General features: G+C 40.2%; 1 protein-coding gene across 1 annotated transcript in view; it reads left to right on the forward strand.

Annotated features, from left to right (window-relative positions):
• cacna1ha (calcium channel, voltage-dependent, T type, alpha 1H subunit a) overlaps window positions 1-24,530 on the forward strand; it is a 211,967-nt gene extending 187,437 nt beyond the window's left edge. The window contains exons 29-38 of the mRNA XM_041817429.1: window positions 633-742; window positions 877-1,010; window positions 2,665-2,735; window positions 5,691-5,769; window positions 8,568-8,689; window positions 9,977-10,135; window positions 10,327-10,467; window positions 10,580-10,748; window positions 15,235-15,392; window positions 15,525-24,530. Of these exons, the coding sequence (XP_041673363.1) occupies window positions 633-742; window positions 877-1,010; window positions 2,665-2,735; window positions 5,691-5,769; window positions 8,568-8,689; window positions 9,977-10,135; window positions 10,327-10,467; window positions 10,580-10,748; window positions 15,235-15,392; window positions 15,525-16,886 (2,505 nt within the window). The 3' untranslated portion in view covers window positions 16,887-24,530. The remainder of the gene's footprint in view (window positions 1-632; window positions 743-876; window positions 1,011-2,664; window positions 2,736-5,690; window positions 5,770-8,567; window positions 8,690-9,976; window positions 10,136-10,326; window positions 10,468-10,579; window positions 10,749-15,234; window positions 15,393-15,524) is intronic.
• The last annotated feature ends 138 nt before the right edge of the window (window positions 24,531-24,668 follow it).

Consider the following 24,668-nt stretch of genomic DNA (forward strand, 5'->3'; position numbering starts at 1 on the left):
AAAAAATGAGTATTTTAATGGTTAAATGCATAAAAAGCTGAAAAAAAGTCTTTGAAACTTGGAAATTGAGGAAGATGAGTTGAATACTCAGCCATTGTTGCATTGTTGAAAAGCTGACAACAAAGGTCCCGCCCCTTTATGATTCTGATTGGTCCATGAGGGAGAAGTCCCACTTATGGTGTTAATAGACTGAGTATGTCAGACTTTCAGTTAGAGAGATAGAGAGATAAAGGGCATGCAACAGAGGGTAGTGTGATACAGAAAGCAAACACCTTTTATTACTACTAGCAATATCTGATTCCATTACTTAATTTTCAGTGAATCAAAATAACTCAACCAGTTTTAATCATCAAGGAGGTCTTTTTTGTTGTTGCAGTGGTATCAAAACAGGTAACGTTAGTGTTGGATATTCACTAGTATTAAAATTCTAGTATCGCAATAACTCTATAATGGACACAGGCCCTAATGTTGTCTAGGTGCACTGCTGATATTATTTGCAACTGATGGGATAACTTCTTGGTGACGGACATCTCTTCAGGCGCTGTCTCTTGTATCATTGCTATCTTAGAATAAGTTTTGTGTGAGATATCGTGGAATAACTCTGTGTTTGTGTTTCCTGTGTTTGTGTTCAGTATTTAGAGGAAGTCCTGAAGTACTGTAACTACGTCTTCACCTGCATCTTTGTTGTTGAGGCTCTTCTCAAACTCGCAGCGTTTGGCATTCACAGATTCTTTAAAGACAGGTAATACTGCAAAGTGGTTAAGGAAACCACACATTAAAGCTTTAATATGTAATAGTTACCTTTGGTTATCTGGTAATAGTATATGTGATTAAGAATAATGATGTGTGCTGAATATATGTGACTTGTGTGTTTAGGTGGAATCAGCTGGATATTGCTATTGTGGCGTTGTCCATCATGGGTATCACTCTGGAGGAGCTCAAAATGAGTGCAGCCCTGCCCATAAATCCAACCATCATCAGGATTATGAGAGTTCTCAGAATAGCCCGAGGTACAACACATACACCCACACGGTCGATGCTTACAAGTGCATCTAAAAAAAGAAAAAAATATCAAGTCAAAGTATTTTTTTATGTGTTTTACTGAAATAAGTTAAACTTTTATAAATTCTAGAATTAATCATACAAAGAGAAATATTCCACGCCTTTTTTTTGTTTCACTCTTGACAATATTGGCTTACAGCTCACAAAAATCTAAAATCCATTATCTTAGAAATATCAGAATATTGAGGAAAAGGTTTCCTGAGCCTTCATTCTCTCACTCTGGTCCAGTACACACAACTGTAATCATGGGGAAGACTGCTGACTTGACAAATGTCCAGAGACAATCACTGACACCCTTCACTAGCAGGGTAAGCCACAGATCACTGCTGAAAGGGCAGGCTGCTCTCAGAGGCCCTGTAAGCATATTCAGAGAAAGTTGTGGTGAGAAAAGGTCTACAAGCAACAGAGGTGAGCTCAGCCTTCAGAGGACTGCAAAACAAAGCAGATTCAAGAACTTAGAGAAGCTTCACAAGGAGTGGACTGAGACTGGAGTCAGTGGATCAAAAGCAACCACACACAGATGTGTCCAGGAAATCCGGAGTCACGGACATCATCAGTGTCTCACCCGGGCTGAGGAGAAAAAGATCTGGACCGATGCTCAGTGGTCCAAAGTCCTGTTTTCAGATGAAAGTAAATTTAGCATTTCATTTGGAAATCAAGGTCCCAGAGTCTGGAGGAAAATCAGAGCGACAGATAATCCAAGATGCTGGAAGTCCAGTGTTTTTGTTTCCACAGTAAGTGACGGTTTAAGGCCATGTCATCTGCTGCTGTTGGTCTACTGTGCTTTATCAAGTCCAGAGTCAATGCTCTCAATGCTTTTTAGAGCACTTCATGCTTCCATCTGTTGAGAAGCATTATGGAGATACTGATTTCCTTTTCCAGCAGGACTTGGCACCTGCCCACAGTGAAGCCAAAACGACCAGAAACTGGTTTGCTAACCATAGTATTCCTGTACTTGACTGAACAGACCTGGAGCCTGTAGAGAATCTCTGGGGAAATGTCGAGACACCAGACTCAACAATTCAGTTTAGCTGAAGGCTGCCAGAGACTGATTGACTCCATGCCATGTCACATAGATGCAGTAATTCATGCAAAAGGAGCTCCAACCAAGTACTGAGTGCATAAATGAGCATAATTTTCCAGAAGGCTGACATTTCTGTATATAAATCCTTTTTCAAGTTATGTTTTGTGATATTCTAGTATTTTGAGATAGTGGATTTTTTGCTTTTTGTAAGCTGTAGTCATCAACATTAATACAAAAAGTCTTAAAATATTTCCCATTGTATGAGATGAATCTTGAATTAATAGAAGTTTGACATTTAAATTAAATAATGGGGAAAAAGCTTTTATATGATATTCTAATTGTTTGAGCTGCACCTGTGTGTTAATGAATTTAGACTTTTTTGAGTTTGTTTGCCTCTTTGGAGAAATTAAAAAAGTGCTCTTCAAGTAAGAGTAAGTCATGTGACCCAACACTTAGGAAATAAATACAGACGATGCATAGTGCCATGACTTCAAAATCCTGCAATAAATAGAACAGCTAAAATGACTAACGGCTTTTAAAAAATGACCTTTTCACGCTGCTCCTGTGTCTGTCTGCAGTGCTCAAACTCCTGAAGATGGCTACTGGGATGAGATCTCTGCTGGACACTGTCATGCAAGCGCTGCCACAGGTAAGACCAGGCTCTTTGATGAGTGATTTCAACTATTCTGTTTTAATAATGGCGTTTATTCTTTGTTTGATTATAATGTTACTATGAAAGCTTTGTGCAGGATAGACAGTCCTCTTAAACTTTTATGCCTGCTGATGAATATTTCACATAAGTCATATCCTTCAACCCTAGGAAATTAATTTTTACAACCCTAAAAAGCATCCTGCATTTTCCCTGTCCTGCTTCTACACAGTGCACTCCACTTTGTTGATTGTCATTTGTACTTGTCAATAAATGTCAGCAGCTTTTGTTTCTATAAAAACATTATCTGATGGCTTAAACGTAGGATTAAATCTCAGACTTCTCTGGCTGTTCTTTTCTATACAGATGATGCTCCTTTTTTTAAAGCATTTCCTCATATGTTGTGGGAGTACCTCAGGTCTCTCCATCCTGCAGCCTGCCACAGGTCTAAAAGGCAAAGAGCAGCTGCACAAGGGACACGTGTGGTGACTGCCTCTGCTGTTTTACCATTTTCTAAATGTCAGGTGTGCATATATACTGTCAGGATGCAGAGTGCACAGGAACAGCTTTTAAGGAATGGCATAAAAAGACAGGCTGCATACTACAAATATGACTCTAGAAATTGGACGCAGAAATACCTCATAATGACAGCAATTCACTCAGCGTACTGAGCTGAAAATTACTTTCTCATCCAATAAATAAAAACAAAAAATTATACTAGAGTTTACCACTGATAATCACAGAAAGCACATTGTCCTTTTAAAAATAAAAAGTGAGGAGGATTTGATAAAGTTGTATTAAATTAATTCCTGGAAAAATCTCATCAAATTGCCTTCAGTGGAAGTAAACAGAATTTAGGTGCTAACATTTGCATAAGCAGAGTTTTTCCAAAGACATAGAAGTGGCCAATGCTCTGATCTTGTCCTTACCTGAAGGGGAATTGCTGTATTTTCTCCCAGTTTCAATTTCATGGTATTTAAACAGCGAGCATGCTAGAAAAACATTTTGAGTTTGCACTAGTAGATGGCATCAGCCAGCAGCTGTAGCATGTCTGTATTGACTGAATCCTTTGGGGCAATCATGGATGAGCAAGTGAAGCCCACTAGGCTAGGCTGTTATTTAACAGCAGACAGAATTCTTGAAGTATTTAGCAAAAGTAAATAAACCTTCTCATTGGAAAATCTTGTTCTGAAACAATTAGTATGGGACCTTGAAAATGAAATGAAGTTTTGATGTTGAACAGCAGCACTGGAAGTATATAGAGAAACTGCAAACAAGATTTCATTGTGGAAGTGTTTTTTAAATGTCATTGCCACAATAGGTTACAGCTACTAACTGAAGAAGACCACTAGAATAGTGGCATAATAGTTTAAAAATATTACCTTTTAGCCTGGGTTTAAACATACAGAAATTCTCGTTTAAGTGACGGAAAAAGCAGTCTAGGTTTTGAATCCACCCTGAGGCTCGTTCTACACAAGCATTCATGGCTTGTGCACAAACTCAGCCTGCATTAATAGGTCAAAAAGACAATGTCTAATTTACAAAACATGCAAATGGTTGAATGCCTCATGCTGAAAGATTGGAAGATAACTGTCTGATGAAAGTTGGTGGTAACTGCGTCGCAGTCTTAAAATGTGATGTCAGGGACAAACTTGCTAGTGATTATTACAACTTGTAATTTCAGTCTGTAAATTGTTCTTTTACATTACTATTATTGATATAGATTGGTTAAATTAATCCATGGCTGGCAATGGCTTTGCTCAGATAAGAACTGGGTACACTGGTTCTGGTCTGTAGCTGTTGCACTAAGCAGGTTAGCTGATTGATTTTTCTGTTCGAGTTGCCCATCAAAGGAGGAAGCTCTGTTAAAAATGTTGAAACTAACATCACATTTCTTGAGTCCGGGCCATTATGCAGTCATGGTAGAAAAAAAAGGCCTCCATCAATGCAAGACGGCCTTTAAAATGCCTTACTCAGAAACATCGCCATTAATAGCCAAATGCACAAAGAGTATACGATAGCTGACTAATGAGTCGGTGGTAACTGCGCCAAAGAATTAATATGGGATTTCACAGCTAAACTTGCCAGTAATCATTACAGCATTTTACCTCTGGTCTACAAATTAATTAACTTGTATATTCAGTCTGTAGATTGTTCTTTGACATTACTATTACTGGTATAAATTAGCTAAATTAGTCCATGGCTGGCTTTGCTTAAAGATGAAGTGGTAACACATGATCCCATCCAGAGATTTTGCAGTAAATGGGTTGGCGGCTTTGTTAAAAATAGTAACGCTAATGTCACATTTCTTGATCCTTTCCTCTCAATAAACTACACCTTGTTGTTTGTCACCAATATGTGGACCCAACTGAGCTTGGTAAACATCGGAATTCAGCACCTATCAAATTCATAGACACCCAGGGGATTATATGTCAACTGCACTGGCAGGAAACTTCATCTTTCCAAGCTGTTTCACAGTCATTTGAAAGCAAAATAGCCTCATTGCATTATTATCTGCAGAAACTTCCAGTATTCATAACATCTATTCTAGCTCAGGATGGCCAAAAATAGAATTATCTATAAATACTGAATTGAGGTATACTGTAGGTAGCTTTTTTCACTTAGTCACAAAACAAATGCCTTGTGAAGTAGAGCTTATAGTAGTTAATGCTGGAGCAAATGGTGCGTAATGTTTTAGCGGTTGCAGACCTTTCCGTGTGAATTCCCCCTAGTGTGCAGAACACTTGGGTGCACACTAATGCTGTGAAAAAGACCAAAGTTATGTGTCTGTAACAGGAATAAGTTCATCTCAGTGCTAGACGTTTCTTCCCTCATAGAGCTTTTTATGTATAATGCATGGAGATAAATCTAAATAACTTTTGTTCCTTGCAGCTGCAACATTTTCACTGTAGTTTTTGTGTTCAGCAGAGGATCTTACATGTATTTTACTTCCAGGTTGGGAATCTTGGCCTTCTCTTCATGCTGCTCTTCTTCATCTATGCTGCGCTGGGAGTGGAGCTCTTTGGCAAACTGGGTCAGTTAAACCACCAGCAGAAAAACACAAACACACACTCAAACACACACCGCAGTCTACAAGCCTCAGCAGAAGAAAAAAGGGTTTTGGAATCGGCTCGTTACCAGCACAGTCACGACTTACAGCACATTTCCCCCGCCTGAACCATCTCTGCTCAATCCTCTCTCTCCCGCTCGCTCTCTCCATCTGTCTGCCCGTCTCTCCTCCACTCCAACGCTCTCCTCTCACATCACAGGGCTGCTTCCACAAAGAGATCACATTTGCATGATCACGTTTATTTACATACTGTTTCCTAAATAGGCTAGCTCCATCCAATTCATTTTCTCTGAGAATGCAACAATGTGTGAAGGGAGCGGATTAGCAAAGAAGGCATCAGGGAGGACAAAATAACAACAGCTCGCTGATGAAGAGGTTGCTTTCTGTGAAGTGTTGTTGTGCTTCTTCTCTACACATTGGGAAAACCAAGTGGTGTCTATTTTTCAGTTTAGTCAAGAAAAAATCCTTTTCCATTTCTGTTCCGATTTTTGCTTTTCCCAAGCCGCTGACAGAAGCTTTTTGATGTCTGAACGCCTTCTTTTCCCTGGTGGTTCTACACTTTAAATGCTGTTTTAGGGATAACAAAGAGCTGAAGGAGTGAATTAGATTTTGGCACAGGCTTGTAGAGAAGTGTAAGGGAAATAGAGCTGCACAGAGTAGTGAACATTTGGAAAGTATTACATTGCTTCACTACTATGTTGTGCTGCACCAGTTTTAATAATTTCAACCATAAACAACAAAGGCTCTGGGTATGATTCTTGCTTGGGATGCATGAGGTCCTGGGTTCAAATTCCAGACAAGCCCCCAAATATGTTTCTTCTCTTCAATAAACTTTAAACAACAAAGGCTCAGTTTATGATTCTAGTTTGGGTTGTGGAGGTCCAAGGTTCAAATCCCAGATGAGCCCCCAACTATGTTAAGGGCTTCAGAAGAGGCCAGTAACATCTAAATGGACACCAACAGAAATTTTAAGGTTGAAAAATCCAAGAATTATAAATGAAAAATGCAGTCAATTAAGGGGCTGTAGGCGCTGACCAAAGGGAAGATCAAAGAGGGAGATGGACATGGTCAGCCTTGCAAAAGGGCCGTCAAATCATCCCATTCCCAACTAAAGCTGCATAGCCAGCTGACAAGCTGCAGCCCAAACTAAAACAACAAAACCCTGCAATCTAACCATGCATGGGGAAAGAAGAAGAATCAAATCAATTTAACCCACCACCACTGAAGTAATGTTTCACTTACAATAAGGTAGTTATCAACAAATAGTTGATTTTGACACAAGTCTTACCATTGATGAGGCAAATAGCCTATCAGTTTTATGGACTGGGGTGGCAACTGCAGTGGCTGATTAGATTTTAGGGGTGGCCTGAGACAGCCCAGGCTATACCCTAGGCTCCCCCTGGGGAAACCTGCATCGTACTTCCTTTTAAACTAAAATCCAAGCACTTTTTAATTGTATTTTAAACTCTTGTTATAAGATCTTTAATAACAAGCCTTCCAACCTTCAATCAGAACATATATGAGCTTTTTGGGGGTTTATCTTGGCATGCAATTCAGTTTTTGGATTTTAAAAGATGTCCAACCTAGGTTCCGATCAGTGCTGCAGAAAAACTGCCCATCCTTTGCTGGTTTAATTGGCTCATGAAATTTCTGTGTGCTCTCAGAAAGGAACAGAGACATTATTCGACCTGATTCTGTCTGGGAGGCTGAACTCTGTGACTGTTGCGTCCACAGTCTGAGGCAGAGAAGGAAAAGGTCAAAGACGGAGGAAAAATAACGAAGGATGGACTCAGGGCTTGAATGTTTTAAGTAACTGCTTTGGATTTAAGCTGCTGCGCTGCTAACAGGTATTTTTAGCACAGAGGATGCATATTAAGTCTAGAGTTAAATCTGAATCTAAATGAACAGTCAGTGGGCTATGACTCATACTTGTTAGATGCAGTTATTTCTGGAGGAAACACAAACATTGCTTGCTTTTAAGGCATGAATGCAAGTGATAGCTGAGGCTGGAGGCACTATGTCTGCAGGTTGTCTGTCCAACCTGGTCATTATTGTGAAAGCAGTTTCTATAGAAGGCTCTGAGGGATTTTCTTCAGACTTTGCACACATGTCCACTCTGACCTAAGGATGCATTTATGAGAAATGTGGAGGTCAAAAGTCAAGGCCATCTGGCCTCATGTTCATGTGATTGTAAACGGTGATTGTAGACCTCACAGAGGCATAGAACCACCAGGAAGTAGTTGTATTTTATGCTGTTAGCCTCATAGTGTCTTTGCTGATTTCAGTCTAGTATAAAAAGTTTGCTCACATTCATTCATTATTCTTCTAAGTTGTCCTTTCCACTTTCTGAGTTACAACTTCTCTCTGCGTGGTTGATCTTGTGAATAAGAAAGGAGGTACACAATACTCCCAGGACTGTCTCGTTCCTCTCCCGCTTCCTGCTAATGTGACCTGAGCTTTCTAGCGGAGGAAGATTTCTGCTGGTGGCTGTTATGATTCTGTTAACTGGCTCCTGAGGGCTTTCTGTCAAATTGACGCTGAGACCGATAGAGGCCCCCGTTGGTCCTCCAGAAGACAGTTATCTCCTCTGCTCTGCTCGGTCACATCTGCAGGGACGCTCTGCTTAGCAACCACTGGTGTGTTCATTGCTTTCCTAAGCACATATGCTTTATATATGTTCATTTTCACCCTTTTTTGATTCTTACTTTTCAACCACCATGAGTATAGCATAGGGAAATTGAACATCTGTCTGTGTTTCATAGTCTGCAATGACAACAACCCATGTGAGGGTCTGAGTCGTCACGCAACCTTCGAGAATTTTGGGATGGCCTTCCTTACACTGTTTCGAGTGTCGACAGGAGACAACTGGAATGGGATTATGAAGGTATGAACACACGATTTCATTAACTCAGCAAGAGCAATTAACTCAATCAAATCAAGAGGAGTCTTGTACTGAGCTGAGACTAGCTGAGCCCCTTAAACACATGAAAAAAATACTCATTTTGTCACAAAAATGTTTTAATTGAAACACTATCAACCAAATAAACCTTGTGTGATTGAGTAATGATGATCCGTTCATGAACGGGACTGTTCCAAGAAACAGCTCTTTTATGTGAGCCACAGGTAGCTCCCGTTTGAGTGCCAGTTTCCTTTCCTCACTCCTGTGTCATTATTTAATCAACATTTTAAAAGCCAAACTGTTGAAAAGTGAAGAGCCAAACAACAAGCTCTTCTGAGCTGAGCCAAATGATCTGGGCCTCTCAAAGAGAGGGATTTGGCATTACAACAAGCAAGACAGGGGCTGATTGAAATGGACATCAGCTGATAGACAAGTTAGACAAGCACTCTAGCAATTAGCCTGCCCTCTGGCCTTGTGGTGAACTCTGGTCAGATCACAGCTGCTTGGCTCTGCGACAGAGCAGAGAGACAGAAGTTGGGGATTAAATTTACTGTTTTCAGGCACAAATCTCTCTGTTATGACACTGTTAATGGCTGATAAAATTTGGCAAATTTACCTCATAATGAACAAAAACACAGCATGTAGCTGGATGTTAACTTTCAGTGAAGGCAGTGACATCCACTAATAACAGACTGTAATGAGATGAACTGCATAGTGATTTTATATCTCAGGTTGGTAATTCCCCATAGCAGCTGCTGATGTTGTGGTTCCCTATATTTGCTAAGCCCAAATTAAACCAAGCACGGAAAAAGGTGGACAATTTTCTAGAGGTCTCAATCCAAAATTCAGTCACACATATCAGTGTTTTCCAATGTTTACAGCAACCAACATACTGTATACATACTGTATCTAGTGTGTTAGGACACAAGTTTTGGATTCCACTTAACAGGGTCTTTAAGAAAGCCTTTTTCCCCTTCACCACTCTTTATGATCACATAGGGCATTTTTTTCTGATTTCTAATTTATAATGTAATAAAAAAATTGCTCCCCATTAGGAAATTACTTCGCACCATGAAGTAAAGTTTCAAAACAGTTCAGCTTTCAAAGCTCTGTAATCCAGCCTCTGGTGTATATGACAGGCAGCTGATTCATTAGGAATATTCTCCTAACACTTAAATTAATACTTTAAGCTATGCTCTCTATATTTCTCATTCTTTGCTCTTTCATTTCCTGTCTCTTTGTTTTTTCCTGAATATTCTTCTGTCTTCTAAGGACACATTGAGGGAGTGTCATCCAGACGACCGCCACTGTCTCACCTACCTGCCCCTGGTGTCTCCCATTTACTTTGTCACCTTTGTGCTCATGGCCCAGTTTGTGCTGGTCAATGTGGTGGTGGCTGTTTTGATGAAACATCTGGAGGAGAGCAACAAGGTACAATAACTCAAAAGGAGAGGATGAGGAAATAAACGTAGACATACAGACAACTTATAATCAAAAGATACATACTATATATATATATGTATATATATATATATATATATATATATATATATATATATTTCACGTTTGCCCTTTTTACAAACAAAAATATTATGCTTATTATGTATTCTTGTTTTTTGTAGGAGGCTAAAGAGGATGCAGAAATGGATGCAGAGATTGCCTTGGAGATGGCCATGGAGGGACAGCGTAGATTAAGCACAACCTCCAATAACAGCTCAGCAGAAGGGACCTATGTAGGGCCATGTCCAAACTCACCTGGGGAGGTAGGAAAGACATCAGCTAACTGAAGATGTCTTTCATGTCATTACTTTATTTTAAACCAGTGTGGATACAGACTCAGGGTTGGAGCTTTGTGGTCTCTGTCTCCCCCTGCAGGAGGAAGAGGTGCAGTTCAGAGACCAGGACCTGCTGTCACCAAGGAAGATGTCAGTATCCAGGATGCACTCTCTGCCTAACGACAGCTACATGTTCCGACCTGTGCGGCCTGCCAGCGCCCCCTACCCATTGGAGGAGATAGAGCTTAGCCCCCAGCACCAGCATTCAGGTCTGTCCAGGATGTAGATACAAGAGGATATTTTTTTTTATTGTTTTGGACAGCACTGATTTTTAAAATAACTTCCACTGGAATGTGATAGATTACATATACAGAAGAGGACAACATTATTAGCCCCCTATGAAAGCTCTTTTTTAAAGTATTTCTCAAGTGCTGTTGATCAGAGCAAGGTATTTTTAACAGCTTTTACAAACATCCTAGTTATATTTTGGATGCCTACGTTGTTTTACTTTGCATGCAGAAAGAGTTAATAGTTGAGCTGTCAAGAACTAGAATGAGAAGGACCATCAATAAATTCAAAGAGAGCCACACAGTCCTGAACAAGCCTTGCCGAGTCAGAAAGAAAAATATTTTAAATTCTCTGAAAAGAAAACTAGTGAGAGATGTGTGTAAAGACCCCAAAACAACTGCCAAGACACTAGTGAATGACTTTGCCAAGTCAGGAGTTGTAGTCTCAAAGACTACAGAGCCCTGCACAGCAATGGACCAGGAAAAGCTTCACTTCTGCAGAAAAGACGCCTTCAAGCCAGACTGAAGTATGCTAAGGAAAACCTGAAGAAAGATTATGTAAACTGGAAGCAGGTCCTTTGGTCAGATGTGACCAAACTAGAGCTCTTTGGCTACAGAGACGTCTCTTATGTTTGGAGAAAGACGGTAGAGGCATTTAGCCCAAAGAACATCGTCCCTACAGTGAACCAGGGTGGTAGGAATATTATGTTGTGGGGTTGCTTCAGTGCGTCTGGAACTGGGAGTCTTGTAAAGGTGAAAGAAGTCATGAAGAAAGATGGGTTTGTGAAGGTTTTGAAAGAAAACCCCTCTGGGTCTGGGTTATTGCGTTTTCTTCCAACAGGACAACTACCCAAACATCCGTGGCACCTGCTGAAGATCTACGTCTATAAGGCCGAAGTGAATGTTATTACTGGCCTTCACAAAGCCCTGACTTGAATCCCATTGAAAATGTGTGGGGTGAACTGGAGACTAAGAACCACGCCAGAAGACCTTGAAATCTGGAGGAGCTAGAGAGATTGGCCAAAGAAGAATGGGCTGGGATGCCTCAGGAGACGAGTCTGAGACTTGTTGACAGCTACATAAAGGATCCAGCAAAAAGGAGACAAAACTGACTATTAGTATCAGGGAGGACCCTGGCATTTTTTTGTTTCTGTGATAAAATTTTGTGTCTGGTTGCAAAGTGAATTAATGTAAGCATCGAAATAAGAGCTGAGTTAAAAAATTCCTTGTTCTGTTTAACAGTGCATGTGGAAAATACTTAAAAAATTAAATGTAAATAGGGAGGCTAATAATTTCTTCCTCATATCATTTTCCAATAATATGTTTGTTATACTCAGGCCTTCTTTTAGGGCTAAGAGGGCCTTGACAGCTGCCTTAACATACGGCACCATACATTTCAGGTGAAGGTCTGATTTGGAGTTTCTTGAGCTTTACCAAGCATTCTCAATGTTTACACCCCAGGGGAAACTTAATACAGCTGTCACACAACTATCAAGACACACATCAGCAATTATGAAAACAGCATTGCTGGCTGTGTCACTCACTGTCACTGTTGCTGGTTTGTTTAGACTGTTCTTTTGTCTTCATTATGTAGGGTTTCATTTATAACACTGACGTAACAGTAACCAAACTTTTAAGATGCTGATTTGTCCAAAGTAAACTTACCTCTCCCTAAATCCACAGACATATAAAAACATGTTGAGCACACTTCTCAAAGCACTGACAGACACTGTTTTATCTGCAGTTAGGATCTAATGGCATGTTGTGGCCAGGCTCAGGACAGGCCCAGCTCTGTCCAAAGGTACTCACCAACTGTAGTGGATGAGCTGAGACTTGTGAACCATTGCAGACTTCACACTGGCTCATCTGCTCAGCTGTGGAATGGCTGAATTCTTGACAAGAGAATGACTTCACAAACAAGCTGCAAAGTCAGAAAACAAAAACAAAGGCATCACAGCTGTGGTGTTCGATTGCTGACGCCTTCCAATCTAAAGAAGTGAATTCAAAGTAACATGGCTTTGCAGCTTGGTCTGAAAACTGTACAAACTTTCTGAGCTCTTATGCTGACTTTCTGCAATGTTTTAACTTCTCTTTTTAAGTTTGCATCTGCAACCACAAGCGCAATGGACCTGTGGGTGCAGAATGCCTGAGACCCTTGTTACACAAAACTCTAAACAGTTATTAAACTGAAAATGAACTTTAGATGGACTCACTTCTTCCTAATTTTTCAGCAGTCACACTTGTCCCTAGAGTTACAATTTGGATTTGATCTTCAGGATTCAATATAATAAAGAAATAAAGTGACATAGAGTTTTTATATAACCAGGGTCTACAGCACAATACTATCCCTCTCAAACTGGGCTTATACGACTCTATTCTTGACTACTTTTTTGTGACAACACTTTATTTGATAGAAATCTGATTGAACTGTGAATAATTCAACCTTAAACCCAGTAGCTCTTCTTTTGCTCATATTCTATCATTCTGATAGAATATTGCTCATATTCTATCAGAATGAAATGTTCAATGATCAATCAAAAAACATTTTAAAATGATGCTGAAGTAGACTGAAAATACCGCAAAACTTCAATTAATAGCCCAGGCTTTTATGTACATCAATAAGTGAAATGACCCTGCCTTTATTTGGGGAAGGCAACACAAGACAGGTCACTGGTAATTTTAACATAATTGGTGTACAGTTAGAGAAAAGCTATAAAATTGTTGATTTAAAGCCGTAAGGAACACTTTCTGTCTAGAAAACCTGTAGTTTCTAGAATGACCACTAGAGGCTGGATCCAAAAGCAAAGGAATCTCCATTATGTCCCATGTTAAGATGCTTCCTTTTTACAAGTGAAACAAATGTGTTTACTTGTTAAAAATATAAAGTTGGTATCAAAAGCTTATTTCTCTTATTGGACACGCTGTGCTTGTTTTTTTTTATTTCATAAAGCTTTGCCACTTTGAATTTATTAAGCTTGAATTACATTTAAATTGATTTATTAGGGGTGTGGCTGTGTTGATAGTAATTAAGACATGCTGGAGCTTCTTTTTAATTTGTTTAGCTTGACTGAATTCGGACACTGCACATAAATCAACATCTGAGCAATACATGTAAATGCACATTTGCCAGAATTAGCACAATAACTAAAATTCATTAGTTGTCCTCAGGCAAGTATTTAAAAATAGCATAAAACATAAAAAAGTGTTTGCCAGGAAGTGTAAGGCCTGCCTCAGCTCTACATTTTTATTTATTACTTGATTGATTGAAATTAAGTTCAAATTAACATTTCCAGAAAGCAGCCTTCATTATTAGTGAATTAGACATCATTGATACTATGTCTATGTTTATATAAATTATATAAAAGAGAGAGACATGGACAGAAATGGCCGTTGTTGTTGTTATTTTAGCCTTTATTTCTAAATGTTGCAAGTGCCCCCCTTGGCCCTCCGTTCAGAATAAAAAGTGGTACCAAGGTTCTTGCAGCTGAATTATTATTTTCAGAAAAGGGTAGAAGATTTTTGACATGTCCAGCATTTGATATCAGACATTTAACTGTGTGTCATCGACATAGCAGTGGTACTGTACATTAGGTATCTTTTCAGGCATCTATTTCCCTACTAGGCGAAGCTCCCATTTAAACTGCGTTTAACAGACTAGTCTAAAAAGGCAAAAAAAACGTAGAAAAAAGTCTGATATACTGTGTAGAGCGTGACTAACATTAGGAGATAGCTCCAACAGCCTACATACAACTTTTATCCATTTTCTAGTTAAAAAAACTGTCTAACTGCACTGTTCCTACATCATGCTTACTGCTAAGCTTCTCATGTTTGCATCTAGAAAAGTGCAGGGGGGAAAGTTTTGACAGGAAGGAAGCAGCCATTAACTTCAGGTACAGTGGCTACTAGAGGCAGAAGGCTTCATCACTGTTTTAAAAGAGCATTTGACCAGGATTTCAAGCCCATGTTTATAAAACAGATGGTAGATAATTAGTTTAACTTGTAAATCTTGTGTCTGATGATTTGACATACAGATTCAACCATTTATTCGTGCAGATCTGTACTGTATACTGTATTATGTTACTGGGTCGGTTTGTAAATAGAAACAGTAATGGGCCTAAAACAGACCCTTGAGGAACACCTTGGCAAACACTTGAAACTTTCTCATGTCCATAACCCTGATCAGAGAATATGAAATGTGTTTCAGTTTTGAGCAAAGGTTAAAGATAGAGGTAGCCCAACAAGATTAACTCATAAATAGGTTTTAATTTTTAAAGTTCACGATAACACCTGTCCGGTGTTCCCAATTAAAGGGAGTTTAAATGGGAATGGCTTTTATTTGAAGTTTTACGGAACATAATCAAATGTTTGTTTCCTACAGTTTGCATGTGTTTTTTTACTAGCATGTATGTATCCACATGAAGAGCATGAGCATGTATGGAGTGTTTGATTTGTATGTTAATGTTTTCAGGTTCAGTGACTTCCATCCACTCCCAGCCATGTGAGAGTCGAGCACTGCTGCAAGTACCAGACGTCTCCCCGGTTCATCCTCATTCAAAGCCCACCCTCAGCCTACCCCGCATTGCCCCGCCCACCCCAAGCCCTTCTCCAAAGGCCTTGTGCAGACAGGTAAGAAACCCTGTAGACAAACATGTACAGATCTTTCCAGGTGGACTGGTCAAAGTGTAATGTGGGTGGGTAATTAAGGACCAGGTGGGTGTAAAATTAACGCTACATGGCGGGTTGTGTTCTTCATTATAGGTGGCGGTCAAAGTGGATTCTGTGGAGTCTCAGAGTTGTGAGCAACAGGAGAGGCCAAACCCCATCCACTTACCTCCCCCATCCCCTTCGCCCCTTTCTCCTCATCCCTCTCCATCTCCCCTCCCACCTCCTCCTCCCTCCTCTCCCTCAGCCCATTCTCTCCCATCCTGTTCCCCTTCTCCTTTCCCCATCCCTCCTCCCTCACCTCTGCCTCCTCCACCATCTTCTCCCTCACTTCTTCTCCCACCACCTCCCTCCCCCCGCCTCCCTCTGCGCCCTCCAAGCCTCAGAAGACCAAGACCACCCTCCGCGGCCTCCTTCTGCGACCCAGCGGATGAGGAGGTGTATCACATCACAAGCTCAGCCCGCCACAGGTGGAGAGAAGAAGGAGGGGCGGAGCAGGAGAGCAGAGGAAAGACCGGCCGCAGCCACTCCCTCTCTCCTTACACCACAACTTACTCGCCCGATTCCCGCTCTACCTCCTCCCCTCCTCTTCCCCCATTACCACCTTCCTCGTCCAGGAGCGCGCTCAGTCTGCTTGGGGTAGGCTTGAAGGACAAAGATGTTAGGAAGGGTTCCAGCATCGATAACCAGGCCTTCCAGGACAAGCCGTCATCACTGTCTGCTGGTTTCCCTGATGACCAGAGGCGCCACTCTATAGAGGTCTGCCTCCCACGGGTTCTCATCCCCGGTGACGACCAGAACTTTACACATTGGCCAGAAAAAGGAGGTCAGGCTTTTCCTGTGAGGGTGCAGTCAGTCGGGGGTGGCCACAGAAAGAAGAAGATGAGTCCTCCGTGTATCTCCATCCACCCGCCATCAGAGAGGGAGCACCCACACGCCGCCTCACCCCCAAAATTGGCGGACTGCAGCATGATGCTGAGACGCAGGACGCCATCATATGACCTAACCCCACACGTACAATCAAACGCGCCCTCACAAGACGTCTCGCCAGTGCACTCCCCAATGCACACGCCGCTAACACCAATCCATGTGCCGCTGCAAACACACTCCCCAACCCACACTCTGACACCCTCCACTCCCACTCATGCATCCACCCCCCCACACCCACATATCCCCATCAGTCCCAACATCTTCATCCAGCCTCACGCACCGCTCTTACCAAACACTATGCCTTTCCCTCAGACGCGCACCCTCTCCCCTGCTGCGAGGCGTTCCCCTCTCACAGGCGAATTCATCCCCGTTCCACAGTTCACCTTCGACCAACCACAGTCCAGATACATGAGCGGCCTGTCACCTGGCCTATCAGACACAGAGACAGCCACTTGCTCTTCCCCTTTCGACAGCAGACTGGGGAGTGGTGCAGGATTCAACGCAAAGAATCGGAGGACCGCGCAGTGAACGTCCAGAAATGCCTTCAGGAGAATGACTCAGTCCGAAATCTCTGAAATTTGAGTGGAGGGGCCTTGGCTGACCTCAGCAGAGAACCGGTGGAAAATAAAACGGAAAAAGAAGTTTTTCTTGGAGAGGGATTTTTGTTTTTTTTACAAGAATACTGAAAAGACGTTCATATTTTTTTCCAGAGACGCTGGTACAGTCCCTCCTAAAAAAGAAAAAAAAAAAAAGACAATGGATCTGGTTTACCAAACCCAGCGTGAAGGATCCACAGAGGCTGTACCCACCATACATGGTGTGTTCGAGACTTACACTAAATACACACCAGGACTTAAGCCACCTAACTCCGTAGCCAAAGTTTTTTTGACACACTGTCCCCACCCGCGCAAGCCAATCAGGAAGCAGCGTCTGGCTGATAACCGCTTACCTTTTACTGGAAGTGGTTTGTGAAATGCGAGCGCGGGGGGGAATTGTGGGATATGCAACTTCAGGTTTTCTACAGAAGTTCTGCTTGCCCCCTCCTCTGCTCCTCGATCACATTGATCCGAGCAGTAGTGTGCGCGTGTGAATGAGTGCGTCTGTTTTGTTTTTTTTTCCTATGTGCGAGTATCGTCCAAATCTGTTATCATGGAAGTCGGCCATGTTATTCTTACGCCTGTGACGATAGAGAGGGGAGCAGGGCAGAGCTGTAGTGTATGTTTATCTGTGTATCTGTGCAGTGTAAATAAAGGAAAATACTGTATTTGGTGAGATTAAAAATAGCTCTATCCATATGCACATATTTTTATAGAGATTTAAAATGTTTTTGCACACAAATTTGAATTTCAAGTTGCTTGTTTTTCCTCTGTTGTCCTCTTGTGAATGTATGTTTCTTTTCAGAACATTGATGGTGTTGAAGGAGATAAACCCTCCTCTCAACAGATGAGATGATATTTGAGAATGGGATTATTATTTTTCTATTTTGAAAAAGAGAAGGACGAGAACAGGGGTGTAATGTATTTGTGTAGCTTCGTCTCAGAATTTTATGTATTTGTTGTCTAAAAAACAGGCTTTAGAGGGGAGCTCAGTGATGTTAACCAATTTAAATTGAAGATATTTTCCACACTTTTAACTGTTATTTTTAAACTGCTGGCTTGAGTGATGTCTTTTAACAAATTTCAATCTCAATCTGGCAAATACAGCAGAAGAACCTGAACATGTTTTGGCTTTGTATAAAAGGTTAATTTGCGAAATATATACACTGTAGAAAAAGATTTAATCCGTCTCTATTTGTCTTGAAACTCTAAGACGATCTGTGACTAATGGCTGTATAATAAGCCAGCTGGCTAAGTAGCCAGCCAGATAATTAGCTAACTAGCCATCTAACAAAAAAACAAAGATAGCCAGCTTCCTGGATAGCAAACTTGTGTTCTTTGAAAATCTTTGTCTATTGCCCAAGATGAATTGTAAGATCTTGAAAACACTGGATCGTTTGCGAGCTGTGTAACTAGCCATTTTAATGAATTTAACTAGCTATCCATTTTACTAGATAACAAACATATTTTCCTCAGAATAATAATGAGTTAAAAACTTACAAGCTGGCCCGCTAGGTAGCTAGCGAACTTGCAAAATATATCTGTATTCAGATAGATTTTAAAATAAAATGTTGCATCCAAGATAATAAGCTATCTAGCTAACCAAGACAGCTAGCTAGCTGGTATAGCAAGGCAACAGATTACCTCCCATTAATGTATTTGCCCAGACAAATTGTTAGATAACAGCTTACAACTAAGACGACTAGCTAGTCAAGTGACCACAATAGCTAGTAAGCCATCTAGCTAGCCAGCCAGTATCAGTGCTGTATAGATAGATACCCAGCTAAATGAGATAGCTGGCTTGCCACCATAGTTTGCCAACAAAAGACCAACAGAGTTTCAGTGGACATATTTATGGGGCCATTTCCAGTTTTTCCACAAAATTCACTAAATATTGTCATGACATACCAAATGGGAACACTTAAAGTTGCATGTATTTTGACAAAAGTTTTGCAAGAGAACCAACCTTGCAATTTTATTCTGAGACTGTACTGTGTTGACAGTTCATCAGTAATAAAAATACTAGACCTAAAGAGCCAATAATCAAATAGAATTATTAACAAATCTGCTACATAACTGTTCATCAGTAACTCTTCTTCTCTTCCCCTTCTTGTGCCAGATCACAAAACTTCTGTATTTTTACACCAAAACATTCTGGATCCAGGAGTTCTATTTTTATTTTTATCAAAATATCTTCTGTTAGCTGCCATGGCACTACATCTAGTTATTGCTACTGAAAATGAAACATTTCCTGCTGTTGCATGTTTTTTTTTTTACTGAAAATGTAACTGGCAAAATGCAAGTTGACTTTTATTTTGAAGGAACATTGCTTACAGGAAATGTCTGAGTTTAGCGTTAGCTCAAAGCTGCTAATCCAGAAGCATCCAGCTACAGACAAAACAATAAACATCTTATACGTCTGGTCATGCTAATCTAACTAGCCTAGAAATCTGGCGTGCCAGCTTACAAGCTAGCCAACTATTGTCCTTCAATGTCTATTATTTGTTCTCAAAAACTGTAAAATAACAATTGCAACCAAGTAATTGAGCTTACCACTCAACCAAGATATCTAAATAGTCAACTAGTTAGCTATCAAGACTATGATAGCCAGCTAAGACGACAGCAAACTAACAAGCTAGCTAGCTTGCTTGGCTGCTAACTTGGGAAGAATATGAAATAAGAGTGATAAAAAAAGACAGAACTTAAAAAGCCATCACTGAGCCCTCCTTCAGCTGTTTTCAAGCTCTGATACCACTTTGTGTTCTGTACATCTGAAGACAACCAAACTAACTAACTTACTAAATATGTGTAGCCAGAGTGCAATAATAATATATACTTGTGAAAACTATAGTTACATCCACGCTACATAAAACAACCACATTCTTGTGTTCGTACATACTGTAGAACTATAATATATATAAACCCATTTTTATACGATGATGAGAGTATTTCTATCTCTAGTGTTCATGCTACTTTAGCTAACTGCCCCCTGAGTGTGGCATGGGTGTGGATAGAAGCAGTGCTAGGTAGTGTAGATTTTTCTTAAAGCTCAGGCGTTTCTATCAAGTAGAGGGATCTGCGTTTCTGCCGAGGACTCATTTTTCAATTTTATTTTCAGTCAACTTTCATCGAATTAGCATGAGATTCCACTGTGTATTTGTTAGCTTCAGCTATCGTTAGCTTGAATACCTTTTCATGTAACCTCTTGAGGTGTGAACGACAAAGAATTACGAGGATTATCCTTCCAATGGATGAATGTTTTCAAACCAAGCCATACCTTTACTCCAACACAGCACAATACGTGTTTATTTTATGTTATACATAAACTGGTTTGGCACAGGTACGCAAAGCATTTTTTACATATTGTAGAGGCAGCTGACTGGGACGGCGTCTTTATATTTCCTGATGAAGTGTAACAGAAGGAAGACCATAGTGTTATCAAACAGTAATAATCTTTGGTATTTTAGAAGTGAATCTTCTTAGTAGGAGTTGAACTTGCATTAGCAAGGTGATAAACTCCTGTGAAGATTGCTAAAAAAAAAACTTAAACAGTGTTAATCTGGTTGAAAGTCTTAAATATTATCACAAATTCTCCCCAAGGATGTTTCATAGGGCATAAATAGAAGAAAATATGTGATTTTTCAAAGTTTTGGACATGAAATTAGGCAAAAATGGACAAATAGTTGTTTAGAATTGGCTGTAATAATGTACCTATTTTTAACACAAAGTCAGTGATGAAAAGGAGATCCAGATCATCATTTCGTCACCTCCATTCAATGTTTCTGAGGCAGTATGCATACAGGGGGCTTAATCTGTGAGATAAAATGTCAGAATAAGTTAGAACTTAATTGTACGTTTGCATCACTTTGCCTGTGATCGGTTGTCAAAGTCTCGGACCATGAGCGTTTGAAAATGCTGCTGACGGTGAACGCAGCCCGTTCATCTCTTTTGATAGTCCTCCTCTTCCAGTTCTGGCACACAGAAGCACAGCTGATGTTGGATTCTGAGACGTTGTCCTCCCTCCTGTTAGTGGCACAGTCACTGGTGCCATTCGTGCTTGTCATTGTGCAAATTCCTCGTCCTGTTTCATCTCCTCTTCCTGCACAGGTTGTCAGTGACAGGAGGTTTTAAGTTGTCTTCAGACAGCCTCTTTCTGCCTCACTCTTAAGCCAAGGTCAGACTACACAATCATTCTTTTATGACGGTCACTGCGCCGGATAGACGATTGCAGAGCCATAGATTAGTGCTATGGCTTGCCTAACAGACATGATGGACTTCACGGTGGTTTCCAACCAATCATCGCGACTTACGAAGAAGGGCTGGGCTAGACAGTACCCAGAAAGAAAACTAAACCAACATGTACTCGCTGTTCTTTGTCAATCCAAACTTTGCAAAGGATGATCCAATAGCATCATGCTGATGCTAACAGCAGTTTGCTCATCGGGTTGCTGAGGTTTATCCCTAACAGGACATCATACTTCCATCTTGCAGCACCAAAGTCACCACCCTTCTTGGATTTATTTGCCAACAGGTCTATCGCCAAGCCCTGCCCTCTGAGATCACTTAGACAAACAATAAACAAGCTGCCCAAAATAATGGTTTTAGTCGGGTGGGCTTTGACTGCAGTCACTGTTTCCCAATAGACTAAGAACCAAAGAACAATGCTAAAAAGAAGATATGACGAGCTAACATTATGAAGCTAAACTTAGCCATAGCTTTAGTGGTAATTAGCTAACTTACAGTAATGGTACATTGCAAGGTGATGTTCTACGTTGTTGTATGAGAGTATATATAATTGTTGCTAACACCTTTGATATGCCCAGGCGAATCATTTCCCATCCAATTAATCTTAAATTATCACTGTATTTAGTCAACTAGCCTAAAATTAAGCAAGCACTCCGTAAACGGTAAAAATTTTGCACTGCTTATTTAAAACACAACTTGGTTAACAGTGTTAAGTTGGTTTACAGAATGTAGCTACTGTTAGCAGTGCTAGCACAAGCCAATCTTAGGTCTCCTTTGCAGGCTAATGTCGATCTTCATGGTCGGTGGCAGGCAGCTGCATTACAGTTCATACTGAGTATCTGACCAGGACTGAAGTGGTAAAAATATAAAGTATTTCTTGAACCAACTTGTAATCCTGGTACAGAATAACAAAGGATTTAAATCTAACCATTTGATCGGCTATTCCCGCGCATCCCAAGCTGATACTATAAACTTTACATAAGATAGTTTGTCATTAAAACTTGAAAAATTAAAATTTACAAATGAGTAAGTGAAGGGTACAAGTAATACACAAATATCTTCCCTTAGTTCTATCACATAGTTTACAAATAGAGATGCAAATAGAGATGCATTAAATCTACACATACTACTTCAACACGTATGCCACTGAAGATTTGCCAACTTCAGTGACAAAAAATGAGAATAACTGAGAGGTGTACACTGAACCAGGAAGTCCTCCTCCATCATGTTCAGTGTACCCTCCCTTGTGTATTGCGGATACTACCCACAGGTGGGACTTCTCTAACTGAGTTAGTAACTTCACCCATGGTGCAAAAGTGTCTAATGTCCAAGGCTTTCTGGAAAAACTCTGCAGATTAAGCAATGATGGACAAGTAATTTGAGTAGAATTATAAAAACAAAAAAAATAAGTGATTGAGTGCTGTTTACTCCAAGTTAATAGTGTGTTCTATTAAGTAGGAAGAACTGAGTTGAATTAGCTTTTTTTTAATTTTTAGGTTAATGCAACCCATTTTTTTGACAACCTTAAACTGTTCAGTCCTTCTATAAAAGATTTAAAGGTACGTTTGATCCGTAGAGTTCAATACATCTGTTTTATAATGTTTGAGTTGGTCTCCTCAGTCAGGACTTCTCTAACTGAGCTTTAACTTCACTCATGGCACAAAAGTCATTTCGGCAAAACTCTGCAGACTGAGCGATGATGGTTAAATCAACTGAGTAGAAGAACTTTTTAAAAACTTGTATTAATTGAGTATTTTTTACCTAACTAAAATGTCTTCTATTAACTCAGAAAATAGAGCTGAAATAGCTGTTTTAAAGTTAACACAACTTTAAACTGTTCGGTGCTATAGTGCAGGATATTGCGTCAGTGTTGTATTTAGCCCATGCACATTGTTTGAATATTTATAGGCTACATGCATTTAAATAAAAACCACAGAAAAATCAACATCTCTACTTTTGCTTTTTCTGTGTAGTTCTAAGATGTCTGAGGGTATAATGAAGCTGCAAGAAATGTAATTTGCGATCACGTCGGAGGGCTGGGCTGAGCAATAAATCAGTTGTGACCTGCCAGCGTACTGCAGTTGTAAAATAGCTTTAAGCTAACTCTGATACAGTGTAACACATGTCATCATTTATGTTAAATATTTCACGGTTCCTTTACATTTAAAATTCCTCTTGTGACTTTTGCATGTGCAGTAGTCACAAAAGGAGCTTTCATCAGTCAACATCACTGATATAATGACTGTCAAGGGATCATAAGGCGTCCCAGACATGACCTTGATTGTTGTTCATCACAACTTCTTGATCAGTCAGTAATTGTGCTTAAACGTGTAGTCTGACCTTGGCTTTACTCGACTCCGTGCAGACCGCCCTGATCTACAGCATAATGCCATATTACTCCACACAGTTTGGTAGAGTGACTGCATAATTGTTCTTACAGATCTTTGGATCTCAGTATTTAAATCCTGTTTTTGAGGAAAAACAGTTTTGACTATTGCATGTTCTGATTTAAGAAAAAAAAACTTTTGGGAAAGACTCATCTGGATGTTTTAGAGATTTTGATATTTGCATTTTCAGATGTTTCCATTTGTAGACTGACTACCTAATTGCACTGGGCTCTGATTAATTGGTATCTGATACATACTGATTAAAGACCCTTTTCTTTATTGTCCAATGCAATATTGGGTGGTTATTTGCTGTATGAGGACAGTGCTCCTCTTTATACAGTTTTATAGAGAGAAATGGAAACTGAAGTTGGTTCTATTTTGTTCAGAACCGACGTTATTTAATGTTGAGGTGAACCTTTTTTCACTTTTACTCCTGGTACTCTAAACATATAGAACTCTGGTGATGGTGAAACTAATTAACTGATGTATATTTTACGTAGGAGTAGCCTCAGCCCTGATGCTCTGTAACTGACAGATAGGGCTAGTAATAACAAGTTGTGTTTTTCTGGTTTGACATGCAGACTCCCGAGGGTTCAAACTGTGACAGAACATGACTTTTATGAATCAGAAGCCTTGTGTTTTCTTTCTTTTTCTTTCTTTTATTTTTTTACAACCCTTCAGTGATTGACCCGGGCACCCCCCGACCCCCAAACCCCCCCAGGCCTTACAAAGGAGGGGAGGAGGTGTGTTCTGTCTGTCAGGAGAGCCAACGTGTCTGCAATAATAAGCCCTCCATTAGAAGGGAGGGGGACGGGGGAGGTGTTTAAAGGCTCGACACACACAGTCGGACTCTCTACATTGTATCGTTGCTGATTATTGTGTGATGACCAACTGTTGTCCTGAAGGATGTTTCCCTGTCAATTAAAAATACAAGATTTTTTTATTCCTGACACATGCTGTCTGCTGTGTTTCTTCTCTCAATGTGTTTATTCACCCATTAATGATTCATTCCTTCTGTTTAGAGCCTATTCAATACATTTCCTAAGGCAATGTGTCTGCTGTTGTTTGCTCATATATTGGAG

Source organism: Cheilinus undulatus, linkage group 21 (genome assembly GCF_018320785.1).
Source record: "Cheilinus undulatus linkage group 21, ASM1832078v1, whole genome shotgun sequence".
NCBI lineage: Eukaryota > Metazoa > Chordata > Actinopteri > Labriformes > Labridae > Cheilinus > Cheilinus undulatus.